Source organism: Diadema setosum, chromosome 7 (assembly GCF_964275005.1).
Source record: "Diadema setosum chromosome 7, eeDiaSeto1, whole genome shotgun sequence".
Taxonomy (NCBI): Eukaryota; Metazoa; Echinodermata; class Echinoidea; order Diadematoida; family Diadematidae; genus Diadema; species Diadema setosum.
Window position 1 is genome coordinate 28,759,567 of NC_092691.1, and position 20,571 is coordinate 28,780,137.

The following is a 20,571-nucleotide window of genomic DNA, read 5'->3' on the forward strand; positions in this document are numbered from 1 at the left end:
TTTATCTTTTTTAGGAATCAATGTAATCACCCCATTTCTCTGGGAGGAGGACATTACCCCATTTTGCAAAGAAAAATTAAATGAATTTAGAAGCATGTCAGATAGATCTTTCCAAAAAACAATATAAAACTCTACAGGTAAGCCATCCAGTCCAGGTGATTTATTGTGCTTCATAGAACAAATAGTATCATATAATTCTTGTTTAGAAATAGGAGCATCAAGAAAATGTTTATCATCTTCACTTAATAGTGGTGTTTCAATAGAATTTAAAAAATCTTCAATGGTTTTATTTTGATCAGTACCATTTAACTCTGTATACAAGTTTTGATAAAAAGAACGAATTTGCTGAAGAATTTGTTGTTGATTAACATATATATTTTCATGATCATCTTTAATAGTAAAGATTGTCTTCTTTTCTCCCGTTCTTTTTTCTAGATTACAGAAGTATTTTGAACTTTTTTCTCCTTCTTCAGCCCATCTGATTCTAGAGCGAATAATTAGACCCTTAGTTTCATCTTCTAAAATATCATTCAAAGCCTGAACCAAAAATTCTTTTTCAGCAATTAAACCTTCATTATCAGCATCAACACATAACTTTCCATCAATTTCTTCTATTTCCTTCAATAGTTGTTTTTTAGCAAAAACTTTTTCTTTTTTTTTTCTTGCACAATATTCCAGGCAAGTTCCTGTTAAGGTACATTTCAACGCATCCCATAGAATATTAGCGTTGTAGTTAGATTCTAAATGATTTTTTTTAAATTCTTCAATTTTTTGTTTGATGAGTTCAATAAAATTTGAATCATTGTGCAAATATTGACAATTTAGTTTCCAAAATGATTTACCTCTAACTGGACGGATCCCTTTAAATTTCAATATAACTGCAGAATGGTCAGACTGGATGCCTGGAATAATTTTGGATTGCAAACAGTTTGTGATGAAATTATCTGAGACAAGTATAAAATCGAGTCGAGATAAAACTTTGGGCTTTTTTTGATGCCTGGAGTATTGTTTGAGATTTTCATGAAAACGTCGCCAAATATCACACAAATTATATTCTTCAATTAATGCCAATAACATATTACTTGCTTTAACATTAGAATGTCTCTCTTTTGTACCTTGATAATCTAAAGGCCCTAAAACAACATTAAAATCTCCTGCACAAAGAATGGATGAATATTCAAATTGGTCCACTTTACTAAAAACTTCTAGAAAAAAATCTGGATCATCATGATTGGGACCATATAAATTAATCAAAAGTACAGGTATATCATTAACACTTGCAGATAGTAGTAAATATCTACCGTTTGGGTCATTATACATTGACTTAAAAATTAAAGATACAGAATTACGAATTAAAATGGCTACTCCTCTACTTTTAGAGTTATGGCTCGAAAACCAAATTTTTTCCCCCCACTGTTGTTTCCAAGATAATTCATCCAATCTTGAAGAGTGAGTTTCTTGTAAGAAAACTATGTCTACTTCAAGAGATCTTATGTAATGAAATATTTTTCTCCTTTTAACAAAATCTTGTAAACCCCTGCAATTAAAGGTGAGTAATTTTAGATCCATAACTCTGGTTGAGAAATAGCCATTTTCATACAATCTGAATCAATATGACAAAGAGTAATACACAAAAAACTAAATGACTGCCAACAGATAATATCAACTTCACAAATTTGCTGCAGATGTAGGAAGACTACCATGATTTATACAGTACAAAAAAACACAAAAAAAAACAATAAAGAAAGAAAAATAATAAATGTGATTTGAGAAGAGCAAACGAGATTGGAAAGCAAACAAAAAAAGAGCGCAAGTAGAGACACACACAAAAAGGAAAACAGGGCTTCAAATCAAATACAGCCCCGAGTCCGAAATGAGTGAACAAACAAGCAAAATAATGCTTGCTTGAGAAAAAGATCCAACTTAAAACACCAAAAACCAACTTCAGATTTGAACCAACAACATAACTCTGTTTAGTCGTTTTTTAAAAACTGTAAGATAAATGTAAAATATATAGAAACCTAACATCAGATATGAGTGTACTAGCTGTGTTACTAAAAGCTACATGTACTTACAAAAGTCCAATAAAATTTGTTGCTGTTATTTGTTGTTTTTATTTGTTTTTGTCTTTTCACAACAATTTCATATCCTCTCTCCCTTTAGGTATATTCCTTTTTGAGACTTTTAAAGACAACTAGGTTTGAAGCAAATGTAAACTATGCAGAAACCTATTTAAGATTGTGAATATTAGCTGTGTTACTAAAAAATACCTGTTAAGGTCCATGTTTGTCTTTTGGTCATTTCACAATTAGTTCAAGGACCACCATATAAATAATCCTTAATATCTAAATGATTGAATTCTTTATAGTAAATCATTACAAATATCTCTTAAAAAAATCAATAAAAAAAAATCACATCACTGGGGTCAAGAATAACAGATGAGCTCAATTTAAAAGCCCACTTCTAAACATAGAAGTACTTCACCCACTTAATGCATCAAATAAATATGCATTTCTCTTACAGAATATATCTAACACAAAATATGCACTTGGTCATGCGTCACACGGCGGGTCCCCAAACATCTGGTGGTGCCACACCTCTCAGTCCTCCTCCAATTTGTTAGCTTCCAACAAGTTCCCCCTGAGCTACATCGGCTCAAATGCAAAAGGCGAGCAAATTAGGAACTCCAGTGCATGCAACGCAAAGGGGCACTACCAAATGACACATGACCACGTGTGAAACACGGCTTTAACATGATTAGATCCATATCACTTTAAAGACGAATGCGATTAAATTACCGTTAACTTAAAAACATTTTAAACAATACATTTCCCTTTAATGCATGGGATTAATGAGCATAACTCTTAATATAAGGTCAAGTCCTGATAATGTGCACACAAAAAAATCTTTGTGTATCCTTTGTTCTAATCTAGTTTATCAATGTTAGATAAACACCTCAATGCAAGGGAATTCCTCAGCTTCTTGGTATTCTATATGAGACGTGGTTTAGTGTGACAGATGCTTTTTTCAACCGACAATGTGAAGTTTTCCTGAAGAGTCTCTGAATGCCAACCTTGCCGGGTAAAGAAAAAAGGGTTTTTTCCCTTCCTTTTTCAGTTCTTTGAGCTTGTCCAGCTTGCCTTTCCTCTGAGCAGTTACTCGCTTGGAGAAATCCTCCGATACATAGATTTGGTGACCTTGAAAAGCGTTCTCTTTGAACTTAGAGATACATGCCTTGCGCACTAGCTCTCTTGCAACATAAGTAGAGAATGCTACATGTACGATTCTAGGAGGTTTTGCACCTTTTGGATCAGACGGTACAACCGTGGGAGTACGATGGCAGCGTTCAATGATGATCGTGGGGACTTCAGGTGATGGCTTAACTCCAACAAAATCTCGGATGAGGTCTTCTACAAGCTTTTGCGTGTTTTCCCTTGGGCTCTCTGGGATCCCATGAAAGATCAAGTTTTGCCTCCTACTGCGGTTTTCTAGATCGTCTAGTTTGGACTCCAACGCTTCCTTTTCCCGTTTCAGTTTCTTTACCTCATCCACTACCTCATCGACTTGGATAGAACATGCAGTGATCGATTCTTCATTTGCTTTAACTTGCAGGCTGATCTTCTCAAATTTTTCCACCACAAGAGCCTCCATATGTTGTTCCAGACTAGTAAAACGTGATTCTAGCCTGCTGGTGAATTTACTAAACCACCGTGGTGGGAGGTCTTGTTCATCGGGCTCTTCGACTTCGGAACTGAGCGAAAGTTCACGTCTAACGCTGGGGGCGCTGCTACTACTAATGGCGGTAGCAGCACTTCTGCTTGTATTGGCCGACTGCGCGTCTGCCTCCTTCATCGGGACTGACTCGGGATGCTCGCCCAAAAGTTCGGGCACCGTACCAGGAGTATCAGCCTCATCTCGCAGAATGTCAAACCTGTTCATTTTGGTATCCGGAATCAGCTTTTCTGGCGTCTCCAATGGTCTCTTAAGACTCATGTTGTGATGAATTTTGTCTTCAGATTCAAAGTTAATAAATCAACAATCTTTTTAACCACCAGTAGTATGTCCTCCGTTGGTTTTTGGCGAAATTTTAGTGCTAAATCTCAATAGCGACTTCCATTCGGATCGGTGAAGGGTGCCCCAAGTTTAATAGTTTATAGCACTCTGTCACACCATCAACAGAGTTCATGTAAAGTATGTCATTGCAGTATACACGAGTAGTGGCATTTTGGTAGTGCATATTAACTGTTTTATAAGAGCCCCAGAGAAGATGGAAATGAAGATAATAGATATATGCAAACCTCTGCGCCTTTGTATCCCTGAAGAGAGAATGTACATCCATGCGATGTTGGGATTTGTATATTCCACTTGAAGTGTTAACAATCAACATGAATATCAGTTAAAAAGCAGAACAGACACAGATTTATCATGATCTGCAACAAAAGTGAAAGGAGCATGATGTGAGACCAGATTTTGTTGAAATTACCATTAGTTTTTTCTTACCTTGGTAATTCTGTGATGATATTCCTAACACTGACTATCAATTGACTGAAAAGTGGGGAAACAGTACAGTATAATTGTGTTCATATATCCAACATAGATGAACAATTCATTTCATGGGGTACTTTTCAAACTTGTTTTTCAGCATGTGTCCCTGCAAGAGGAGAAGCTACAAGAAGTGGCTGAGAGGTAAATGAGCTCACATTGCTTTATTTGCATTGCATCAGTTTCATTAATCTTGAAATGTAGCCAGCATCATGGCATAACATGTTTATAATTACAAAATATCTGCCTTTCAAATTACCGCTGCCTTTATGTCAACGTGCATTATATAGATTTGTTTGTTTTATTTCTAGGTGCACTGTTGATGCTGAGTGTTGATAATATTGACATTGTCAAGGTTTGGTAAAAAGGTCAAGTACTTATTTGTAGTAGCAATCCACTGTATTCTCTGCACCTTGAGACATTTGATTTCTTTCTCTTTTTAATACACAATTTTGTGTCGATCACAACAAGTTACCAGTATGCCCATGTGCCTGCTATAGCAAGTGATGTTGATTGATCATAATCTTTATTCTCACTGTCAGTTCTACATCTTAGATCTTGTATTTGCGCAGAGGGAGCAAGAGAGAAAGAAACTTCCGTTGTAATGTCATGTTCCACATTTTCTCACCTATGTATATGGAAATATATTGAAATCAAGTCAAGTCAAATACTTGCAGCTGAGCATAAGGTTTGTTTGTTTGTTTCATTTTCATTGGAGAAGATGGCTGGATAGCCCATATTATTCAGCTGCAATAGCGGGTTTTCCATGGGGTCCAGTTGGATGTTAGGTGATAAGGTAGATCAATTGATCTCTCACACACATACACACACTCTCTCTCTCTCACACAAACGCATATGTATATTTGCCATATGGTGAATGAGTAACTAAGAGTGAATGCTGAAACCATTGGTTTTATTGTTATCTTCTAACTTGTTTTAGATATAGTAAGAATATAAAAAAATAGAAAAGTATACAGAGATGAAGAAAAGATGTACCAATCACCTGTTCCTCATGACTTAGGTTGGTTGAAATTAATCTCCCCCATCTGTTCCTTTTCCTCAAAGTGAGAGAAGTCGGGAGGAAATAGTCTCTCTGAAAAGGCAATTCATGCAGGTTGAACAAGACGCTAAGCAACAGGTATGTTTACCCGAGATTTATTTAGATATATCTGACTTCTTGCACGTAGATATTTTCCAGAGTCTTGTCATGACACAAACAATATATCAGTTTCAAAGATATCTGTAACCAATGATATGTCAAGTGATGAATAGATTAGTCATATGTCAGCCATTTAGTTCTTACAATTTTCAAAACATTTTCTGAGTCTTGCAGACCTGTGTAGACAATGTTGCATTTTTGTTGTTATTTTTTTTTTTGTTGAGATTATGCCACATTTGCACTTTTAAATATAAATAATCTGTGCATTTTTATATTTAAGCTGATCATGCAGCTGGTAACCTGCTTTGTACTGGTATGCAACGAAATTCAAGAAATGTGTAGAACTCGGAGGACTAAAGACCCCTTTGCTGATTGGCAGTCAAGCAAGGACTAGCAGGAGCATGGGTGTTGTGTTCACAAAGGACACCATGCAGACATTTTTTGCAGTCAATAACATCATTATAAAACTGGTTAAAGTTTCAATAGTTGGTGGCCAGTTTTGGAGCTTAAAGGACAAACCCACACCATGTTCACATTGGCTTTTTGTCCCCGCCGAACGAGTTCGAGCAGGGGACTATGAAACGGGCTCCGTACGTGTGTGTGTCCGTGTGTCCGTGTGTCCGTCCGTGCGTCCGTGTGTCCGTGTGTCCGTCCGTGCGTCCGTCCGTGCGTCCGTGTGTGATCAAAATGTTCAAAATGCTACTCCTTCGCCATTTCTAACCCGATTTTGATTCTGTTTGCTTTATATGATAGCACTACATGGGAGCTTTGAAACTTCTATAAAGAATTTCAGTTGTGACCTTTGACCTTGACCTTTGACCTATATTGTACATTTTGCTTCAAAATGCTACTCCTTCGCCATTTCTAACCCGATTTTGATTCTGTTTGCTTTATATGATGGCACTAGGTGAGGGCTTCAAAACTTCTACACAGAATTTTGACCTTTGACTTCTTTGACCTTTGACCTTGATTTTTTGCCTATATTGTACATTGGCTACAAAATGCTACTCCTTCGCCATTTCTAACCCGATTTCGATTCCGTTTGCTTTATATGATGGCACTAGGTGAGGGCTTCAAAACTTCTACACAGAATTTTGACCTTTGACTTCTTTGACCTTTGACCTTGATTTTTGACCTAAATTGTACATTTTGCTACAAAATGCTACTCCTTCGCCATTTGTAACCCGATTTCAATTCCGTTTGCTTTAAGTGATGGCACTTGGTGAGGGCTTCAAAACTTCTACACAGAATTTTGACCTTTGACTTCTTTGACCTCTGACCTTGATTTTTGACCTGTATTGTACATTTTGCTATTAAATGCTACTCCTTCGCCATTTCTAACCCGATTTCGATTCCGTTTGCTTTATGTGATGGCACTAGGTGAGGGCTTCAAAACTTCTACACAGAATTTTGTCCTTTGACTTCTTTGACCTTTGACCTTGATTTTTTACCTATATTGTACATTGGCTACAAAATGCTACTCCTTCGCCATTTCTAACCCGATTTCGATTCCGTTTGCTTTATGTGATGGCACTAGGTGAGGGCTTCAAAACTTCTACATAGAATTTTGACCTTTGACTTCTTTGACCTTTGACCTTGATCTTTTTACCTATATTGTACATTTTGCTACTAAATGCTACTTCCGGCGGGGACATATATTACGCACCGCGTAATTTCTACTTTTCCTTGTTCAAGAAGAGTAGAATCAAGCATTGTCAAGTGGAATGATATGCAATGTTTGTAAATTAAATAGGCTTCATTAGATTGGATATAAAGAAAAAAAGTTGAGGTGTTTTAGTGTTCAGCATGGTTTCACAAAACAATATCAGCAACAACATATGCAAATTAGATTTGCCTTTTATCTTTTTTTTCAATCTTTTTATCAAAGTCAACTTGAATCTGATGCAGAATTGCACTTTTACTTGGGATAACGTCCATCTTTACATCATGTAGCTTACCAGCTGATATCTTCTGTCAATAAAATTGTATACCCATGTTGACCTGTGCACTCTTTGTACTGCCTCGTGAATCAGAATGTTCTAAGGTTATGGTGTAGGTACACTCATGTATCTCCTTGATCACAAAGAGTTTTTATCTTCACATCTCTCTCGTGATCTCTCCCATACTGAGGTTGAGGAGCACAGAGAGAAGATACAGAGGCTAGAAGCTGAGAGGGAGGAAGCCCTTTCACAACTTATAAGTGAGAAAAATGGTGAGGCTTACAGTATGTGCTGCAAATGGATGGGAAAACAAACATTGCTTGGAATGACATTGGACCAGAACTAGCAGCACAGTTTCCCATGTTGTAAATGCATGCAATCCCATAGTTTGGTTTTCAGTTGTGATTATTAACCAGTCATCCAATGTTACATATCGACATTCGAAATGCGAGGCAATAATCTGTGTAATGCTTCTACAATGCATCAAGTTCACATTGAGTCACACATTTCATGCTATAAGTTCAGGAAGTATTGAAATGATTTTCAAATTGATTATAAAGCATGCTATATGTAGCCATTTCCTCAGTTCACTGTAATATTCTAATTGTTTGATAACCTGGATATTCTTTTACTCATGATCAGAAGTGATCCAACTAGAAAACATGAACAAAAATTGGTATACTGGTTTGCAGTGCAAAACCAGCCTGACAACATGGATGGATGAATGGATGAATGAATGAATGATTGAATTTAACTGATTCTATGTGGTTGAATATGGATTAGATAAAGTTTTATCATTTATCGCAAAGAATTCTGCCCGTAAACTGTAAAATCTAAGCGTGTTTTTTTTTTTTTTTTTTTTTTTTTTTTTTTTTACCATACACTTCCCAGTCTAATGAAATACACACGCGAGTGTTATATGGATGCACAAAGAGCACTGCACCATAGATGCCTTGTTCTATGTTCTCTTTTGTTTTTATCTCTGTCTCTTGACAGTGATTCAACAGGAGTGTGATAAGCTGAGGTCTAGGGTGGAGGAATCCCAAGCTGAGCTGAAAGCTATGAAGGAACTCAACCAGCAGTATGAAGCCAAGGTTCAGGTAAAACCTCAGATAATCCATTTTTTGTAAATATATATATATATATATATATATATATATATATATATATATATATATATTTTTTTTTTTTTTTTTTTTTTTTTTTCAGGGCTCCTGCAAGTCGTACAATGTATGTGGCATCTTAACACATTCTTCACAGGTTTCGGTTGAATTGACATAAACTAGGAGCTGTAAAAAGGTAGTGATGAACACTTTTTTCCCCCTTCTTTCTTCAACTACAAATGTAGTTAAAAGCAAGCAACTTTACTCTGTAGATATAAGAGGAATTGAACAATAAAGTTGAAGATTATTCTCTCTGGGTCATATGAATAACTTTACTTTATGCTTTTTTTAATTGTAGAAAGTACTGTTTTGATAAGTTCTCTTGTTAATCATTTTTCTAAAGTACGTTTCTCCCACATATTTGGCTTTGGCCGACACACACTCCAGTAATGGTAGCACCAGTGATTTTAGAATGAAACAGGTGTCTTGATCATATTGAGAATGGATGTGATTTAATGCTGATCACTCTGTCGATGAATTTTTCTCCCAGGATCTCCAGAGAGGACTGGAAGAGGTTGTAGAGAAGGCAAAGCTGGCATCTCAAGAGGTAATAAACACACTCTCTGCCTTTGAGAGAGGGGTGCGGATGGTGGTGGTGATGGAAACCGTGGTGATGATGGCGATGGTGTTGGGAGTTTAAGCTATTGTATCTTCTTTGATAGAAGAAATCAGATGTTTGTGTTTGTTTGTTTGTTTGTTTTTTTTTGCTGCCATCTTAAATTGCAGAATATCTTCATTAAATACATGTATCAAAATAGAATTAGGGTGTTTGGCTGGCAGTTTTCAAGCTAATTACTAGAAGAGATTTTTTCCTCTCTCTTCCCCTCCAGCTTAGGAGAGTTTTTTTTTTTCCTCACTTGTGAGCTTCATTTTAACAGAAAGTCAGCCTGGCCTCCTCTTTTCTCTCCTTCACATTTTTTTTTTCAACCTTTTTGTTTTGTTTTGTTTTTAGATAAAGCTCTATTATTGCTTTGCCATCGATATGCCATGCCTGTTTTTTATTTAATTTCTCTCTTTTTTTTCACCATGATTGCACAGGTGTCATATTTGCATTTTTGTGCAGTCTTTCCTGCTACATGTATATGACAGGTTGTCATTGTGACGGATGTTGGGAGGGTTTGTCAAGCACATGTGTACATTCCTTCGTCTCAATTTCAAGACATGATTTTTTTTTATGCATTCGTTCTGTAATGGCAGCTGGATGATAAGACCAAAGGCCTCCAGCGAGCCCAAAGCAAGCTGCAAGAAGTGACGGCAGAGCTGAAAAGGAGTGACCATGCCCTGCATACAACCAGGTGGGATGATGGTGATGCAAATTTACGCTCTTCCTCTTCACGGAAAAAAAGGGGGGAAATGAATAGCATACTTGCCAACTAGTAAGATTTTATCAGATTCAGTAAGATTTTTAACGTTAAAAATAGCAAAATTAGATTTTCTGTCAGAGAAATCAGATTTTTAAAAAATATTTAGATATACCTTTCATGTGTATTTTCTGAAGATTTGACCGAAAGTAAGATTTTTAACTTCAGTTTGCATATAAAATAAGATTTTTGTAATCCATGAGTAAGATATTTCATCTTGAAATGTTGGCAGGTATGGAATAGTAGCTTCACTGACACATTGTAATCGTAATTATGACTTTGAAATGATTCTTTCTGCAATGTTCAGATGGTATTACATTGAGGGAAAAATCAGTAACGCAGGAGAATTTCACGTAATGCAAGCTTTTCTTCCACATTATGTGTATATCAACAGTAAGAGGTGGAAAGATATACGAAGAGAATGTGTCCCGTATGTTTCATTCATTTTTCCTTTTATTTACCTTTTTTGGATTTGGATTACTGTTGTGATGCCGACGCTACGACTGCTCATCTAAGGCGGGAATATGAGGAGCTGAAGCAGGAGCACGAGGGCGCTATGCACCAGGCAGGCCAGCAGGCCCAGCTCATCTCTCAACTACAGGCACTCCAGGCCGACACCCAGAAAGGTGAGGAAGGAATGGCTCTGGCCCCGCCCACTTACTTGACATGGGTAGAGAGGATTGGCGTTGTTTTCACACTAGCGGAGGTCACACTGGCAAAGCTGACCCTAGTTTTGGGTGGGAAGTCTTGCAAGAAGTTTTTCGGGAAGTTTGCGGTCATGCTGGCAAAACTTTGAGAACATAAACTGTGTTTTGCTGGTGTGACCGCTGCTTTAATTTTCTATTCTATTTCTCCTCTTAATTGGACATACATACTGTATACTGTAAAACGAGGAATGTTCACGTGCATTTTCATTTTGCGAATTTCCCGAGCGCCAAGATTCGCGAAATTAAAATGCATGCGAAATTTCTTGTCTACATTATATGCTTTGAACTCGAGTGGCAATTTGCGAATATTTCATGCCATGAAAAAGGCCGTCGGCTCCAATTCGTGAAAATTTCATGCCGTGAATATATCATGTTTTACAGTATTGCATTGAAGAAAAATGGCATTATGAAGTTTAAAGTTGAGTAGAAGTCATACAGTCATACTGGTAGGACTAATGCTGCTCCTGCTCCATCAACTGGAATGCTTTTTGAAGACAGTGCTGTTGCAATCTTTATTGTTTTATTTTAATTAGTGTTTGCAATGGAAGTAATAGTAGTATAGTGGGAGTGGTAGTAGTAATACTGGTAATAGTCTAAGTGATAATGCTGAGTGATGATTATGACAATAGTATGAAGTTTAGCTCCAAATGAAAACTATCTGGTATTTATGTAGATGTATCATTGCTGAGTAGTTATTTCAATAAATCATGAATATAATTATTTTTCATGTGATGACATACTTCGTGAACACTTTTTTTTTTGCATTCTTTCTCTTTGCCCAAACTGACAGTTTTGCAAAACCAAGAGAGTGCACATACTATGGAGGCGACATCATTTCAAACGGTAAGTTTTGTAAGGGCAATTTTCCCATTGTCTTGAATTTAAACTGTGCTCCGGCACTATTTTATTTCAAAATACTTCAATCTCTTCCTTGACATCAAGTACTTGATTTCATTTTTCTTCTTCCCTCCAACTTCAGATGTACCATGAACTCCGAGCCCGCTATGAGAGTCTCCTCCAATCTGAGCACAGTCTGACCAAAGAGCTAGCAGAGGTGAAGGGTCAACGACGACCAGTGAGACATGTGGCCCTGCAAGTCAACCTTGGTGGCGCCAAGGGTCAAAGTTCGAAGTCAGGGTCAAGGCAGAAGGCACAGCTTGAAGTTTGGGATAATTTTACGTCTGAGAGGTGAGCTTGAAGAATAGTGTAAAGTTGATATTATTTCTATTTGTAATAGTTCTTATTCATACTACAATCATATGGGAAATGGAAAACAATAAAGATCATACAGTTCGACCTCGATTATCCAGCCACGTTGGGACCGGCGTTCATCCGGATAAGCGAATTGGCTGGATAAGCGAATTGGCTGGATATGGGAGACACAATGTTAGTGTATATAGCTGCCGTCCAAGCTGCCGTCCAAGTGCACTGGCAGCTAGGCAGGTAGCGTACCCCGCAATGGTGGTGTAATCTATTCTAGCCTTCGCAAAATTGTAGTCCCTTCTTTACAGAAATAAAGTATATCTTTATGTGAAAATCATACATGTTTTACCTCATTAGATATTGAGAAACTTATCATGCACATCTTATGAAATTAGTGAAATAGATCCGTGAAAAGATGTTAAAGTCACTGTTTTTTCTCAAGTCCTTCACTGCGTGAACGCGTCCGGATAATAGAGATTTCCGGATAAAGGTAGGCCTGATAATCGAGGTCGAACTGTATTATGGGAAATGGAAAACAATAAAGATCATATATATATATATATATATATATATATATATATTTTTTTTTTTTTTTTTTTTTATAGGGAATGAAATGTTAAATAAATATTCAAATTGGACACAAAATGCATCGTTGTACTTTGGTTATAAAACAGCACAGGTTATTGAAAAAGAGTAGCAGTACAACAACCTTTCTGTTACTTTGCTAGGATGCTTTTTCTGTCTCATCTGCCATATGAGGAAGCTAATGACATTTTAACATTGGAACTTGAAGCAACAGTGCTTACAAAACTGTGCACCTCTGGAAGTACACATACTCAGGATTTCCCTGATGTGTCCACAGACTAAATCTCTTGTGCATTCTCCAAAGTACTAGTATCCACTTATGCAGTAAATTGAAGGTATTGTTTGTCCAAAATGAAGCTGAAATTCACTCTGCTGTCATCAATTGGAAATCACACAATGGCACAGTGAGCAAAAGAGAGATACATCTGAAGATAGAATGAGAGTATTTCATTTTGTAGCCAAGCCCTTAAACAGACAATTACTAGTACTATGATATGGATACGATGTACATAGTGTGTGTAAGACGAAATGATCTGTGTGATTTATGTTTGTGTTGCAGGATTGTGCAGAAAGAGTCTTCAGAAGTCACCACTCATGTCCATCACCACCATGAACTCGACAGAGTGAGTTTTGTTCAGGATTGAAGTATTTGATTTGCTAAAATAACAAAAACAAAAACAAAAACCAATGAATTATTGTAAGCAAACAATCACTGGACCACATGGCTTGAAGTCCCATTAGAAGAAGTTAACCATTATGGTAGAATGCCTTACCTGAGAACACAACCGTTGCTGCCAGGGGACTTGAACCAGGGACCTCTCAAATGAGAGTCCATGGTCTTAACCACTAAGCCGCAACAGCTCCTTTTCCTCTTGTTTGTGATCCGCCCATTTCCTGTAACACTGCACATGTGATTCCATCCAGCATCAATGTAGAAAACTACAGATTTTAGTCATTTAGTAATTGTGTGCAAACCTTATTCTGTAGTCTAATACAGTTCACTCTCATTATAATGAAAATAATTACTTTAAAAATTCTCATTACAACGAAATAAAAATTCTGCAAATTTCAATATAACAAAAGAAAACTGCCAGCCTGTAGGACTGTGTTATAGCGGGAGTCACCTGCACATTGCAAAAGTTGTTAAAAATCACTAGAAAATATCTCTAGAAAAAAATATGCTGGTTTGTGAGTGTGGATTGGAAATACGCAAGAGAACATAACTTCTTGCGCCCATGTGCAAAAATTTACATTGTTGCACATGAAATAAAATCATTCCCAACTTTTGCAATGGCATGCAGGCAACCTCCACCCCGGTGAAGGCAGGGGCTCGCAGGGCGCGGTCTCTGTCGCCTCCCCGGACCCACAACGTTGACGTGGGAGATGGCAGAGATGATGATCTGGCGGGCAGAGGAGGAAGTGGAAGAATCTCCGAATTTTTGGACGCAGCCAAGGGGAGGAGGGAGAACCGCAAAGAGGGAGACCTCCGGAAGCTGCTGAGACTGAAGGTAAACCACTGGCTGCAGAAAAACTGGTTAACCCTTTGCATGCTTTGAGTGCCGATTGGCACAAAACCTCATAGCGTTGTACATGGTGTTCCAAGGCCCTGATACAGAAAGGGTTAAGCTACTTTTACGCAGTGTGTGTTTTGTGAGCATGATATCAAATGAAATTGGAGTTGGTAAGTCAATTCCATGAGGGGTTAAATTTGCAATTTATAACCGTAGTAATAGAATAAGAATTTCATATAAGTTTTATCCCTTTCCGGAAGCAGACTTTGCAATTTCCCACATTAGAGCTGATGTGTGTTGCATTTTTTATGTCCGAGGCAATATTTTGATTAGTCGTTGATTTTGTGAATATTTGCCAAGTTGCAAAATTCACAAATATAAACCACCACAAAACAATTTGCATTTAATTTATTTCGTAGTGCATAATTCTGTATACGACTATGTTCAGTTGGCAGATCCTCAGTGCCACTATATTCTGTGTATTGTATTATCAGGTGACGTGTCATATGACTGAAATTAATTTCATGGTCAAGTTGTTTGCCTCAAGAATTATCAAAGGTTCAAGATGGCACCTTCAGAAAAACAAAGCAAATAAAAAGAACTCCACCCTTTTTAGCTCAACAAAGGTGCAAGATGGCACCTTCGGATAAAAAGAAATTAAAATGATTCCTTTTTTTTCTGACAGCTGAATCCTCAGACAGATTATGGAGGATATTAGCAGGGCTTGCAACGAATGCTACCTATAATGAGACACAGAGTCTTTACATACTTTTTTTACAAGATACACATGAAATCAAGATGCCTATTCTTGATCATGCTGATAATGCATATGTATAAGTTTGTTTTTTTTTACCTTCTCCCACAACTACAAACAGTATATAACTGATATTACCTTGTTTTCAAACTAGTGTTTCAAATTGTGTGGATAATAGCACAATGTGATCTTGCTAAACGGTTATAAGCCCATTGCAAAGTTGCCAAACTTTCATTTATGTAAACTTGATCAGCCATACTTACATAAAGTTATGTAAGATTGAGGGTCACTAAATTGTTGTTTTTTTGTTTTTGTTTTTGTTTTTTTTTGTGCCCTGCATTTATTGATCCAGAGTCAGGAAAATGATGAGTTACGGAGAGCACATAGCCGCCGCCTGGAAAGATTAAAAACGCTGCAGGCCGCCTACGACATTCTCAAGGAACAAATCAAGACTTATGAGCATCATGAAAGGTAAGAATCTAGTGATGTATACAGATAGAAGAGGGGTAGGATAACAAGGAAGCATGTAAAACATGGCGAGCACTACGTTTCTACTATTGTGTGCTACATTACATTCTTCAATCAGTGACGTGTGAAGTAGTGAAGAGATGTTACTCATGAGTAGTGGGCTATTCACTGTCCCCAGATGGACGTTAAAGTTTGAATCATTAGTTGTCTTCAATGCATGAAAGCCACATTTGAAGTGGGACCACAGAAATGTTAGTACTTGAATACTGAACTGTAGTGTGCTGTGTTTGATTGATTATAGAGTTATTGTGGTGTCTTTTACAAACATGCCCTTGAAATTTACTGGCATTGAATATACAAAATAAAAAAGATTTTGTGGTATAGCAATTTGCCAAAAGGTAAAAAATGCAACAACAACAAACCATCAAACAGCAAAGATTTCATTGTATAGACTTGTTTATATTTTGTTTCTTGTGTTTGGGTTTGGCATTGCAATGTATAAGTAAGCATATCTAGAAAGCATAATTTCCATGTGGCTTTATTCACTTGTTTTGTTATCTTCCTCCATCTTCCCTTTTTCCTACTGTGAGTTTGTTGTTGTTGTTGTTGTTGTTTTTGTTGTTGTTGTTGCAAGTTCATACATTTACAGCTGCTTTGTCCAATACATCTCTGTTGCTGAAAGAATGATATAGATTTCATATTATTCTTCATGTTTTTGTGTTGTTGTTAATTCTCCATCCTCCCTTCCCTCCCCCTATAGTGAGCAGACAAAGAGTAAGAAGAAGGTCAAAAGATCCGAAGCCAGGGATTTGAGACGAGAGGATTCAGACGGGGTGTGGAACGAACTGGCGTACTACAAGCAACAGACGGCAAACCTCATGCAGGAGAAGTATGTAGCTGGAATTTGATGCTGTTGGTATCCCCAGTAATTAAATATTAAGACAACAAAGCAGTGCTTTGGAAGTGTTGAAAACTTATCCTTTGCCCTGGCTCAAGGTCATGAAATGTTGTGTTGATATTAAACTTGATATTAAACAACCACTTTTTATGTCAGAACTAGGTATCGTTGTAAATGCTGCATATTTCATATATAGTAATGTTGTCCAAATATACATGTGGATATGTTCATAGTAGAACATGTCAGTGAAGTTTGAGGAAAATCAGACAGTCCATTCAAAAATTATAAATCTTTAAACATTGGGGCCACAATTGCTGGATAAGAAGCCTGCAACTGTTCGTGACGTCACAGTACAGACAATGATAGAAAGAGAATGTAAAACATTCCACAAAGTGTCATTTTTTTGTGTGTGCAAGGTACACATTCCTTTGACTTTGTATTGATATATATTTTGGCATATATTATTCTAACTGCCTTCTGTATTGAAGAGGTTAATCAGTGCTTGCACTGAATGCAGATATACATATTGGAGGTAGATTCCCCTGTTTATAAAATCACATTTTGAATCTAGATGACATGATGCTAAGTAGAGTGTCCAATGAATTTTTTTCTAATGAATTTTAAGGATGAACATTGAGGAGGAGATGGACAGATTGAGGGTTCAGGCTGGAGTCGATGCTACCACCATAGAGGAACTCACTAGGTGTCTGGAAGACGAGAGACAAGGTAGGGACTCTATTTACCTGTTAGCGAAACCCCTCTCATCTAGATCTGTGATATTGGATGCCACCTCTTCGGTGGGTGGGATGCATGCAGAACTTAGCAAGAAATTTCCTAGCCAGCGTTCATTGTACACTGACAGCAGCTATCTAATAACCCTGTCATTACCAATGACAAATGCACTGCATAAAAATGCCCATGTTATTTCAAAAGTAGAAGTGTTTGAAGAGTTATCTATGTTCTTCACTAATAGGTACTGTATATGCCATATTGATTTTTCATTTGTTCTTGCAAATTGAGACAATTTTGCGAGTGGTTGGAATTTGTGATTGTGGAAAATGAATGGAGAAATGTACGTGCAACTTGCACTCCTGTTGGGATCAGATTTAATATTTTTGTGTGTTGTCACATTCACAGTTAGCGCAGACTTGTTGGAATTTGCAAAAAATAACCCCTCAAAAAGTTTGGCATGTGTAGTATTACATGGCTTTATTAAACTGTTCTTTTTTTCCCCTTAAGTTTCTGACAAACTACTTAAGCCTATTATAGGGGCTGATAATTTTGCGTGATGTGTATGTGTATTATTGATGTTGGGATGCAGTGGCAGATCCAGAGGGGAACGCACCGGGTGCGTGCCCCCTCTTTATTTTTTCTTAAAACAACAGAAATAAAAAGAAAAAATGTGTGTGTGTGTGTGGTGGGGGGGGGGGGGGGGGAGGCACATGCACCCCCTTTAATTTTGTAAAGACGCCTCCCCTTTACAGAATTCCTGGATCCGCCCCTGGGATGTGTGTATGATTGATGAGTTGTGCTCCCAATAATAAGGCTTTTGTTCTGTTTAACAGTGTAGATATGTGTATGAGATATATCTTTGGGAGGTTCAAACATTTTGCTTTGATGTCTTACTTTCAAAGTGAAAAAGAAAGTGCGAATGGAATTACAATAATTAAGACTTTGTATTAGAGAAGTGAACATCTTTTCCTCTTCCTGTACCCTAACTTTTCACCACAGGTTTAGAGAGCCACTTGGCTCGTCTCCAGGCGGCCAATAGAAGAGAGGAGAGGGAGAAATCCCGGGCGGAGGACCTGAGTGAAAAGGTGAAGACATGCAAGAAATTGTCTGTGTTCCTGTGACAACGGTAGATAAATCCCTCCACAGATCTGTCTTGGCAACTCATTTACTTTATTAGACAGACAGGAGAATCAAGTGTGGACAATTGTGTACACCTCGTTTTCTCTTTGATGTGTATCTTTGCTGTTCTGCATATGTGCTGACATGACAAAATAGACAAATTTTCATGAAGGTGGTATATGCTTTATTACACATGTATACCTCACTTGTAAAGAACCACAAATTTTCACATGATTGTGATAGACGTTGGAGATGTCATGACCCATGTAACACTTCAATTTGTACAAAACTTTCATATCCTCAAGTCAAGCTATATTTGTGGGACAGACGGTGAACAGAAAATTTTGTGAGACCTCATTTGCGCTTAATTTTTTTTTTTCCCATCATCATCACTTATTTTTTTGTACCTTCAGAATAAGAGACTGCAGAAAAAGCTGACGTCACTTCAGGCTGAAAAGACTGCCTGGACTGAAGAAAGAGACCAGCTAGAAAGAAAAGTCAGGTAGCCAGACATTAATTTCTCTCATTTCATCTGAAATTCCAGTGTTTTTGAAATTGTGAATCTTAGCAAGACTTTGAAAAGATAGTAATTTTGTTGCTGACCAATAAAGAATGTCAACAGAAGAAGTGCCTAGATTGAGTAGGCATTTTTTTTTTTATTGTTAGTCATGAGCAAAATGTGTCCTTTTTCCCAGTTCTTTATCTATCATTAACCCATTGACTGTTGCAGTGACTGCTCTTCCAAGATAAATAAACTTTGATTTGATGCAGTCAAGTTTGAGATATTTTAGGAATTTCAGTCCCCTTTTTCTTTTGTTTCGTAATGAAGTTGCCTAATGAGTTATGGTATCAATATAATGTTACCAGCTGGTAAGAGCGGAAACACCAATGGGACTCGGGACTTTTGATAGATAATTCTCTTCAAGTTTCTTCTTTTATCCTCCTCCGTCCTCCCTCCTCTCTTGATTTATGCTGTGTCTTTGCATTTGTAAGTGTTAATGTATAATGCATACATATGCAGAGATGCCAATTGTTGCTTGTTTTGCAGTATTCTGTGCTGTGTGGGTTTTTTTTTTGTTGTTGTTAGTTTTGTTTTGTTGTTGCTTTTTGTCACAATAGTGCAGGTTTCATGGAAATGGAAAATACTGCTTTTCTCAGATTCTGTTACTACACATATCAATTGCAGGAAATGAAATATACGGTTTTTCCACCAATAATTTGCCTTTTCAGGCCTCAAAATCCTGCAATGCTGTTTATGATGTTGGTATCTGTGCATATGCATATAAAGAGGATCCTTGACAACTGCCATATCAAACAACAACTTGAAAATGTGAACGTAATTATTTTTTACTGCCGTCCTCCCTAGGTCCCTGAGAGCTGACCTGGTCCAGGCCAAGACCGTGGCAACTCACAGGGAGGTTGAGTATCGGGCACTGCAGGAGGAGGTGGCCAAACTGCAGCTAAAGATGAAGGACGTCACCAGACAGGTGGAGCGAACAGAGGAGGAGAGATGGGAGATGATGCACTCCACTCGCAGACAGGTAAAGTACCATTCCTTTCCGGCTCTCCTTGAAGACCAATGCTACTGTACAATGTATGTTTTAGTAGATTTTCAGTCAATACAGTATGGTCAAACAAAGCAGAAAAGTTTCATTTGAAATGGATGCACAAGTAAATGTTATGGAATTGTAAAATGACACCTTTTGTTTAAGTGGAAGACAGTGTTATTAGTCACAATCATATAAAGCAAACTAGATGAAGTGCTGATGTTATCACCTCAAAAGTGTCCCCTTGACTTGCACACGAATTTTTTTATATTTGATATGAAATTGAAATAAATGAATTGTATTCTTTGCATTAAATTGTATTCTTTGCATTAAATTATAGTTAGGACGTATTGAGTGGGTAATAATAAATTTCAAAAGGGAGGGATAGTAATTGCTGACCAAAACTGCAATGGTTTAAATACTTTGTGTCTAGAATATGTTGTTATCACTGTGATTGTTTTTGTTAAAGATGTGTATCTCATTTTTTTTTCTTTTTTTTGCCAGTTCCAATTTGTTTTTTTACACTATTAGGTATGTACAGTCTTACAAGCCATGTAAAGGCTTCATGTACAAACGTACATTCCATTTTTCATCATTGCATGTATTCTGTACTTTGTGCTGATTTGTATAGTACATGTATCAATACTGTGTGTCATCTTTGTTTTGATTTGTATGTTATGTTATATGTGTCTTTTATCCTTGTCGAATGATGGAAATAAATAAAGTGAAGTGAAATGAAAAATAAACTGAAAAATTTGGATTGTTATCTCCTGTCCAATCTTTGTGAAGCTTCAAATTTTTTACTTCACTTTTTCTTGTCATCAAACTCAACTGGAGTGGAATTTCCTTCTGAGTTTCTCAGGTAGGGTTTCTCTGTGTAAA

General features: G+C 37.1%; 1 protein-coding gene across 1 annotated transcript in view; it reads left to right on the forward strand.

Moving 5' to 3' along the window:
- LOC140231167 (centlein-like) overlaps positions 1–20,571 on the forward strand; it is a 78,656-nt gene that overhangs the window by 6,076 nt on the left and 52,009 nt on the right. Inside the window, exons 6-22 of the mRNA XM_072311315.1 lie at positions 4,643–4,686; positions 5,608–5,680; positions 7,832–7,913; positions 8,638–8,741; positions 9,295–9,351; positions 10,002–10,099; positions 10,682–10,791; positions 11,663–11,715; positions 11,852–12,060; positions 13,220–13,283; positions 13,962–14,168; positions 15,278–15,396; positions 16,154–16,282; positions 16,917–17,017; positions 18,023–18,108; positions 18,556–18,644; positions 19,509–19,683. Coding sequence (XP_072167416.1) covers positions 4,643–4,686; positions 5,608–5,680; positions 7,832–7,913; positions 8,638–8,741; positions 9,295–9,351; positions 10,002–10,099; positions 10,682–10,791; positions 11,663–11,715; positions 11,852–12,060; positions 13,220–13,283; positions 13,962–14,168; positions 15,278–15,396; positions 16,154–16,282; positions 16,917–17,017; positions 18,023–18,108; positions 18,556–18,644; positions 19,509–19,683 — 1,800 coding nt within the window. The remainder of the gene's footprint in view (positions 1–4,642; positions 4,687–5,607; positions 5,681–7,831; positions 7,914–8,637; positions 8,742–9,294; positions 9,352–10,001; positions 10,100–10,681; positions 10,792–11,662; positions 11,716–11,851; positions 12,061–13,219; positions 13,284–13,961; positions 14,169–15,277; positions 15,397–16,153; positions 16,283–16,916; positions 17,018–18,022; positions 18,109–18,555; positions 18,645–19,508; positions 19,684–20,571) is intronic.